The 9,286-nt window shown below is 54.8% G+C and overlaps 1 protein-coding gene across 3 annotated transcripts in view; it reads left to right on the top strand.

The window, feature by feature from the left end:
- IFI27L1 (interferon, alpha-inducible protein 27-like 1) overlaps positions 1–3,827 on the top strand; it is a 22,128-nt gene extending 18,301 nt beyond the window's left edge. For 2 of the 3 annotated variants that reach the window (XM_012724558.1, XM_012724557.1), the window contains 3 exons: positions 1,964–1,990; positions 2,973–3,134; positions 3,615–3,827. In XM_012724558.1, the coding sequence (XP_012580012.1) occupies positions 1,964–1,990; positions 2,973–3,134; positions 3,615–3,703 (278 nt within the window). In that variant the 3' untranslated portion in view covers positions 3,704–3,827. The remainder of the gene's footprint in view (positions 1–1,963; positions 1,991–2,972; positions 3,135–3,614) is intronic. The other variant, XM_012724559.1, reaches the window with a different exon arrangement.
- Positions 3,828–9,286: the final 5,459 nt, after the last annotated feature.

The raw sequence follows: 9,286 nt of genomic DNA, 5'->3' as shown, positions 1-9,286 counted from the left end.
GCCCCCCTGCTGGGCCTGCAGGGAAGGTGAGTGCTGCAGGGGTGGCGGGGGCTGCCTGAGAGCCCTCCCCAGGGCTTCCTGCTCTGGTCACTGTGGTTCCCTGGTTGGTTTTCACTGGCTGGTCAATGGTCAGCATCAGGGGACAGGAAGTGGCTTCTGGTCAGTCCCCAGGGTACACACAGTAGGGAGTTTAGGGAACCACTCACAAGCCAGACCACTGGCCCTTTGTTAAAGAGTTTGGGCTTTGGGCTTAGGCATGGAGGGGGCTGCTCCACTGTGGGCTCCAGGGGAGCCCCCATGCTGAGCCCTGTCACCCTTCTGGGGGCTGCCAGTATCTTGGCTGCTCCCTGGCTGGGGGTGGCCATCACACCACTTTGTCTGTCTATCTCCTGTGTGTCTCTGGGCCTCCAGCCCCCACCCCTGGGGTGAGCACAGCAGTCCTATCGGGGGTGGGGGTGGGGATGAGGTGCCCCCATGTAAGCAGATGTCATCCCGACTTACCTGCTAACTGCGTCTGGAGAGACAGTAGTAGCCAGTGAGGCCACACTCCTTGAACCAGGCTCAGGGCTGAGCATGTCTTTCAGAGACACAACGTAACCCACAACCTTGAAGCCCTGAGGAAGAGGGGTCAGGTCAAGTCAAGTGAGGGCAAGTAACGGGAAGACTGAGCGGGGTGCTGAGTGGGCTGCGCAGGGTCAGCGGGGCTGGTGAGCCCCTGCCATGCAGACAAGGCCAGGGAGGAGCAGTCGTGGCCTGTGGGGAGAAGAGGCGGTGGTGGGCGTATGCTCCTGTCCGCCTGTTCTCCCCACAAGTCTCCACACCTGTGAGGTGGACAATGTCGTCGCCTTGCACATTGAGGGGGCCCAGGGCCGGCAGGGTGAGGGTCCCGCAGCTCTGGGGCCCGGGCGCCCAGTCACCCTGGCTCGCCCCTCCCTGAGCTAGTGCTGGAGCTTGGCCATGAGGAGCAGAGAGCCCCGGGCGGAGGCCAGCGGAGGAAGGGCCTGTGTTGGGGCACCCTCACGTTGCAGGAGGGGTGCTGGGCTGCTGGCTGCAGAGTGTTCTCCGAGGACAGGGGGACATGATGAACAGCAGCCTGGGGAGCAGGCAGGAGCCCAGGGTGTGACCAAAGAGAGCTGGGCCCACCCCATGGGCAGAGCAGGCCCCTTTCAATGCAGGAGCTGGAGGGCAGGACCATGAAGGCGAGACCGAGCCAGGAGAAGCCTGGCCGTGGGCTCCCCCAGACGGCCTCCCCAGGTTGCCTTCATTTTCTTAGAGTAATAAGAGCGAGGACACTAGTGGGAGAAGGGCTGAAACAGAGAGGAAATGTGTGAAGTGTGGGTGCTCTTGAAAAGTGGGGCTGTGAAGAGCTGGAGACCAGAGAAGATGGAGGAGCGGGGAGGCAGTGGGTATAGAAGCTGATGGTGAGGGTGGTGGGGGACCTGGCACGAGTGTGGGGGGTCATGAGGTGGCCTCCTGGGAAGACTCAACCGGCTTCACCCAGAGCCTCGGCCTGAGCAGTTCTCCATGGTCCAGGTGTCTCTGCCTGCTGTTGCCAGAGCTCTGGCCGCAGGCAGGACACTAATGGGGGGCAGCTGGGAATGCCTCTTGGCAAAGGCGATGTGTAGGCGAGCCTGGCACCTCAGGACTTTCTCTTCAGCCTGTGTTCTGGGATAGAGACAGATATTTCATCAGAAATAGAAACATGGTTTCCTTGCAATGAAGATAAAATTTGAAAGAATGCTAACGCTATTATTGCATTTAGATTCTGTGGAAAATCACAACCTTAGACTATTCTGCATTCACTCAGTCTTCTGTATGTATCAGGCATCTCTGGAGAAGCAGGATGAGGTCAGGAAGGGAGATTCTCCCTTCTGATTCCATTCAGAGAACACTCCTGTGGTGGACAGGATCGGGACCCAGAGCGAGTGATATGGGATGCTCACGGTTTTTCTTTTTCACACAGAACTCTTTGGATATGTGATTGGAGGAGGTGAGTCTCTTTGGGAAGGAGCTCAAGCCCCATCTGTCTAGGCTCTGGGCCTCTGTGTCAACAAACTTGACCAAAGGCCTCCAGCCCCAGATATTCAGGGTTCTCGGTAGAGTGGGACAGAGGTGGAAGATTCCAGAAGACAAGCCTTGGCACACAGGGGCCAGGGCACAGGCTTGAGCAAGGTCCCAGTGCAAAGCCTGGAAGAGTCGTTGATCTGGCCCAGGCCAGGGTCCTCCCCCGGGAGGGAGGCCAGGATCTCCCTGAGACAGGGGCATGGGACGCTGGGGGAGCCGGGGCCAGGCGAACCTTGCACCTTCTCCGCCCCTGGTGGGGGCAATGCTCAGTCAGGGTCTCAGAACTGCTTTGCAAACCTGGAAACTCATCTGCCCAGCACAGGGCTCCCGGCTGGGGTGTAGACTGGGGCCCCCAGTTCAGCGCCCAGGATGACAGAAAAGAAGCCCTGCTGTCACCTGGTCCCGGCAAGTGCTCACAGCCCACTGGGCGTCCACACTGACCGTGCAGGGTGGGGCCTTCCAGGTGACAGGGGGCAGGGCTGCCCTGCTCAGGAGGTAGAGGGCACCCTGGGGACCCACCTGCTGCAGCAGGGCCCCGCGGGTCAAGGGTGGCCCCACCCGGCCCCTGCGCAGGGAGGGCTCTGGTGTTCTCTGTGCCTCCCTGGGGTTAGGGCAGGGCACTTCTGCTGCTGAGGGCTGGTGGATCTCTGCTTCTGCAACAGGCTGTGTTTCTCACAGGGGCCTGAGGCCCAGGGAGGAGAGGGGAGACCTCAGTGTCGCAGGGATGTAGAGGCAGGGAAGGGGCTTGGGCCCAGCTTCTCGTGGAGCCCACCGCTGGAGGTTGCCAGGTCACAGCCCTCCTGTGCGGGGCTCTGTCCTCACCCAGCCTGGCAGGACCCACCCAGCCCACAGCTTTGGGCTCTGGGGCAGGCTGTTCCGCAGGGTCAACCCAAAGTTCCTCTCCACAGTTGTGGCCGTGGCGGCTGCACCCGTGGTGCTGAGCGCCGTGGGCTTCACCGGGGCAGGAATCGCCGCGTCCTCCGTGGCAGCCAAGATGATGTCAGTCGCGGCTATCGCCAACGGGGGCGGAGTGGCGGCCGGCAGCCTGGTGGCCACTCTGCAGTCCGCAGGTCAGTGTCCTGGCAGGAGTGGAGGGGGAGCCCCTGTCCCTCCCAGCCTGGTCTCCAGAGTGTGCCTGTGGTCTCTCCTCCCTTCCTGCCACCCCCTCTCTCCACCGCACCCCCACCCCCCAGTTGGCAGTTGTGGGTGTTTGGACCTGGGTACAGCAGGAGGGCGCCTTCCCCATACCACCCAGGCCTTCTGGGCAGGCCCTGTCCGCCCTGTCTCTGCCCGTCCTGGACGGTGAGGCACCTGCCATCTCCCAGAGGCGCGCCTGTCCTGGAGTTACCCCACCGAGGGCAGGGCGCTCTCTGGCCAGCTCCTGCAGCACCTGTCCCCTCAGCAGATCCTGGGGTGCAGGGGCAGCAAAGGCAGTCAGGTGGGGGGTTCCTGGGTTCTCGCCTTCCCGCAGGGCAGGTATCTTCACTCCACTCCAAGAGAGCAGCGTGGGGTCTCCTGTTCCTTGTACTCACAGGCTCTCCTCTCCCCAGGCGCTGCGGGGATCTCGGCCTCATCCAATGCCTTGCTGGGCACTGCTGGCTCAGTTGTGGGGGGCTGGCTGTTCGGTTCTGATGATTGACCACTTCCTCCAGGCTGTGGAGCCCACGTGCACCACCCTGGCTTCCTGGCGTCTCACCACAGCTGTCTTACACAGCCAGAGTTGCTCCGAGAAGCATGAGAAATAAAGACCAGAAGCTGCCGCCCGCGAGTGTCTGTGCTGTGTCCGGCGGCCGGGTGGGGCCTCTCGTGCGGTGCTGGGCAGGGACTCACAGGATGGAGCGTGGGCTGCTGCGCCAGGGACAGACCCTTCCCCGACCCGCCCAGGACTCAGGTCCTGCTGAGTCACCACCTAGCAGTCACAGCCCCGTGGGTGGGGCGCCGATGGGGCCCTGCGTGCGCTGGCCGCTGGCCTTCTCCACGCCGGCAGTGGGCTGCATCTCCCCAGGGACTCTGCCCTCACTGGCCCAGAGTCAGACCGCCACCATGCAGTGGGGCTGGGCAGACCCTGCAGGTGTACAGGCCTCCTTCCCGTCACTGGGCTCCTAGAGGCAGACCACAGGAAGGCCCCCCAACCCACACAGGAAGGCCCTCCACCCCCAGCTCACACAGCTAGGTCCCCAGCCTACAGAGCAGGCCCCATCCTCTCTTCATGTGCCCTCTCTGCCTCCATGAAGACCTGCAATAACAATGGTTCCTGCTCCCCTCCTGGAGCTTTGTGTTCTCGCTCACAGTTGGTTCAGCTGACTTGACTTTACCAACTGCACGCCATGCCTGGCTGGCGCCCAGTGGACAGGCAGGAAGCTGCCCTTTGAGCTCCTGACTCTAGGTGACCCAGCAGATCGCCTCCTTCTGGGCCTGCGTTTAGTCAAGGACCCAGCCTGGGTGGGGTGGGCTTCGAACCTGGTCAGGCCTGACTGGGGATGTAGGCACCACTTGCCTCAAGGACACAGGTGCTCTCTTACCTGGCCCCACACCAACCCCAGCCCAGCACCCAGTGAGCTTCCTCAGGGGCCTGGCACAGGCTAAGGAAGCCCAGGCCTGAGTCATCACTGCCCCATCCCACGGTGAATCTCACTGCCCCACGCTGGCCGTTTGCCCACAAGCCAGGTAGGGAAAGTCTGTTTGAGCCTTCCATGTCTTGCACACCGTGTGAGTTTGAATGTGCGTTTAACACTCCTTTCTGGCACCAGGAGCTGCTCCCTGTGCATCTTGCTGCTCCCTGTGCATCTTGCATATTCCTTGTTCTAGTCCCAGGACGGACTAGCCCTGGGTCCTTGCGTGTCAGTGTGGGGTTAGATAGCAACATCTGCTAGATCGAGGTGCTTGTTGTTACTGGGATGTCATCACCCATGGGCCCTCTGAGACAAGGAAGGAAGTAGTCTGTACCCTAACCCTGCAGGTCACTCTGGGCATCAGCAGAGCCCACCCAGGCCTCATGCTGTCTGTGAACTGAAACACGAGGCAGGCACCTCTGCTCTCCCAGAGTGAACTGGCAGAGTCGCTGCCGATAAACTCAAGATACTGTCCAACTGCAGAATGAATAGAGGAGAACGCAACTATGAAAGCCTGGAATAGTGTGTAGTTTGCTAAGGATGCACTCCAGAGTGTTATCTCAGATTACACCAGAAAACTCTGTGTTTACCTGTTCTGCTTTAAGCCAATATTCATTGAGAATTGCAAACACTGTCTCACCTCTGGTCCTTCTGGAGCAGATGCTTGTAGAGACCCAGGTGTGTCTCTAATGACTGAGTCCCAGACGCTGACTGAGCATCCGAGTGACTTGCTACTGGGGGCGTGATTTCGTGACGTGGCAAATTCTGGTACTAACTACAATGTGTAGGGTTTCTCCCCACCCACCTGAGCAGTTGTGAGTCACCTTGGATGGCCTGTAGCTCAGTTGCCTCCTGACCACCTGCCCTGGGGCAGCAGGAGATCCCCCCCCCACTCAGGGCTCAGCCTGCCCCCTCTGTTTCCTGCCAGCCCCAGGGCCATTTTCTCCCTGGGCCTCTGGCACTGGCTGTAAGTTAAGTCTCCCAGAGACCCTCCTGGGCCAGTTGACTTGCTGGAGTAGCTCAGGAGATGCAATTAACTCCAGATGACCAGTTTACGACCAAGGGTAATAAAGGATACTGATCGCCCCAGCTGAAGGGGTGGAGGCCACAGAGGTGAGCTTCCAAACAGAGGCGCTTCTCTCTCTTGGAGTTTGGGGCTCAGAAGGTGGCACATGGAAGCATTTGGCTCACCACCCTAAAGCCCTCCGAACTTCCTTTTTGGGATTTTAGGAGGCTCCATTGAATAGGAATGATTGATAATTTCCTTAACTCTGGTGAATGACTCACCCTGGGAGCCCTGTTCTTACTCAAGAAACCAGGGACCCACCTCAAAGTTCCCACCCTCTACCATGGTTGGGTACAATGGTCTCCGCCTCTTCCATCTGTGGGCATTTCTGAAGGCATGACATTCGCTTAATTTCTATTGTGGGTTATTGTGCAAGCAAGCCTGAAGCAGGTTCACCATGGGTTCAGACAGATGGGTAAAGGGGAGCCCCAGGGACCTGGGGGGATTTTTCAGGCTTTAGTTGCTCAGGGAACCAGGTGTCCAGGCACACCAGCTGGGGAGGCTGGCAGGTGAGGGGCAGGCACAGGTCGGGGAGGAGGGAGGGTGTGGGGCACTGCAAGGCAGTGGCAACCAAGCCTCCCAGCCCCCCACGAATCTTCACTCTTTCTCTGGGCTCTCTCATGGTCTCCCCTCTTCTGGAGCCACACTGCTGTCCCCCATAGGCAGTGTCTGGGTGAGGGGCCCGTCCACCCCTGGCCTCTAGGCTCGGGCATGCACACTTACGAGTGCCCACTCCCACACACCAGATGTCCACACACAGCCACACTTGTCCTGAGACCGCACCCCCAAACTCCTCTACAACAGGATCAAGGCCGCAGGTGGAAGCTGTGGGGCTCGTGGCGCAAAAAGCCTGATCAATTCACTTACCCGACAGGGATGCATGGAGCCACCACAGTGGTCCGAAGCAACTTCAGGAATGGAGCAGAGGAGATCAAATGTAATAAATGGGGCTCCCGTTGCTCTTACAGCTTAGTAAAGTCCAGGGGTTTAGGGGCCCATGAGCCAGGAGCATTGAATGAAGACCCAAGTATATATTTACTACAAACCCTAGTATCCTAATGGTAAGTAACTCTTGGTAAAGTCCAGCACAACTCAACGAGCCATCGCTCCCTGATTGTCAAATAAATACAATTAAGAGGAATTCAGTATCTATTAAAATAAGACAAAAATGCATGAAACAGTGGTGAAATTCTAGGCTCAGAAAATCCTGAGTTTTGGGCTGATATGAAGGGCCCTTTGGAATTTGTAAATATAACTGTTAGCTATGTGAGACTGCCCTGCTTCTCTCGGACATCAGTTTCGCAGGCTTCACAGCTAGTAAGGTCCCTTCACCCGTGAGCCGAAAGCAGGCAGTAAGTTTTCAAAATGTCCTCTAGGGGGCAGTACTATCCCTGGAAAAACGTCCTGAGGTTGCAAAACCTAGCAATGCTTATATTTATATAACGGAAAATAAAATAAATAAAACCAAGAAATGCCTTATTTTAATAATATGTTTAATTTGAACATTTAATTTGTGCAATAAATTGTGCCATTGTGGGACAGATCAGGTCATGATTCTGGTTTAATGGTGAGCTCCAGTAAGAGATTTAATCTTGAGATAATAAAATTGAAAACATTCTATTTATAAAAAAAAGTTGTAAACAAACATTGTTAATGAAACACTAAAATGCACTATTGTATAAATTGATTTCATTCATTGTAATAAGACTTAATAATGTGTAAGGGGGAGGTTTTGTTAGAAACAATGGAATGTTTAAAAAACACTGATTGCGCATGTTGAAAACGAGGCTACAGGTCAAAAAGGAGTCACCTATACCAAACCAAGGTTACCAGTCTGATATTTAACTTAATTCAAGTGTTGGCTCTCCCAGAAAAGGAATCTTAAGTCAGGCAGTCAGGAATTTCCTGGTCAGCACTAGTTAGAGAATCTGCCTGATAAAACTTGTCCCCGACCCTCCCTGGTGGTGCAGCGGTTAAAGCACATCACTAAGAAGCTAAAGCCACTTCCGCATGAGTTCGATCACCGCCCGCCCTGGAGGTGACCACATGGTGCCTCAGACCTCTCCTGACCCGCCTGCTGCTCCCCTCAGCAGTATACTTCGTAGATCTGCATGTTCTGCTCCCCACTCTGAAGCTTCTCACCACCCCCGCATCTCTGGCCTGTACTCCAGTTCTGTATGCATCAATAACTAAATTAAAAACAAAAACAAAAAGAAAAACTGTCCCCTAAAGAAAAGTGATCTTGCAATAACCAACTTCCATTTTTTAGCCTAGTGTGACTTCCTTATTCCTTCTGTCTATAAAAGTCTATAAAAGTCTATACTGTGGAGTATAATTTCTCTGTTGTTTCTGATGTTATTCGAGTTTTCTTTCTCATTTTCTATGTGAAGCCACCTAGAGATTTGCCTATTGTGCTCGTCTTTTCAAAGAGCCAGTTCTTGGCTTCATTGGTATTTTGCCTTTTTTCCGTCGATTTCTAGTTCCTTGAAGGGTAAGATTACATTATTCATTTGTGATCCTTCTTGTCCCTTGAGGCAAGACTGTATTTTTGTAAATGTCCCTCTTAGTAGCTCCTTTGCTGCATCTCTTGGCCTTCTTGTTTTTGTTTTTATTTGTCTCTAGGTAGTTTCTCTTTTGATTTCCTTGTTGACCCAAGAGTTGATCAGTAGCATGTGTTTAGTCTCCTCATATTAGTAAATGTTCCTTCTTTTATATCCCCTCACCCCTCCTTTTTTCTTCTGGTTGATTTCTAGTTTCATGCCATTCTGATGGGAGAAGATGCTTGATTTCCATATTCATGAGTTTATTGAGACTTTTTTTTGTGTGCCGACATATGGTCTCTCCTTAAGAATGCTTCATGTACAACTGAGAAGAATGTGTGTTCTGTTGTGTGGGGCGGAATGTTCTGCGTGAATCTATTTAACCCATCTGATCTGACATTTAAGGCTGTTGTTTCTTTGTTGGCTTCTGTCTGGATGACCCAGGCATTGATGCAAGTATACTATTAGAGTTCCCCACGGCCCTCCCTGGTGGTGCAAAAGGTTAGGATCAGCACTGCAAGCTGGCTGCAGTCATTTCAGCGTGAGTTCGATCCCCGCCCTGGAGGAGACCACATGGCGCGGCAGACCTCTCCTGACCCGCCCGCTGCTCCCCTCAGCAGTGTACTTTGTTAATCTGCCTTTTCTGCTTCTCACTCTGTCTCTGGTGAATCCTCTCACCGCCCCTACCCCTCTGGCCTGTACCCCAACTCTGTATGTATAATTAAATGAACCTTGGGGGGAAAAAAGTTCCCTACAACTACTGTCAGTGTCTCCCATTAGGCATGTTTAATATCTGCCTTATATATTTTGGTGTTCTTCATTGGGCGGCTCTATCTTCTCCTTACAGCTTCTCAATGGATTGACCTCCCCTTATCTTCACACAATGTTCATGTCTATCTGTTTTTTTTTTTTTTAAGATTTATTTATTGGGCCCTCTCTGGTGGCGCAGCAGGTTAAAGCACAGCACTAAGAAGCTAAAGCCACTTCCGCATGAGTTCGATCCC

This window comes from Condylura cristata, unplaced genomic scaffold, assembly GCF_000260355.1.
Source record: "Condylura cristata isolate star-nosed mole 26May11 unplaced genomic scaffold, ConCri1.0 scaffold00013, whole genome shotgun sequence".
NCBI lineage: Eukaryota > Metazoa > Chordata > Mammalia > Eulipotyphla > Talpidae > Condylura > Condylura cristata.
The sequence above is the reverse complement of the archived record's forward strand: the minus strand, read 5'-3'. Positions and strand labels throughout refer to the sequence as shown.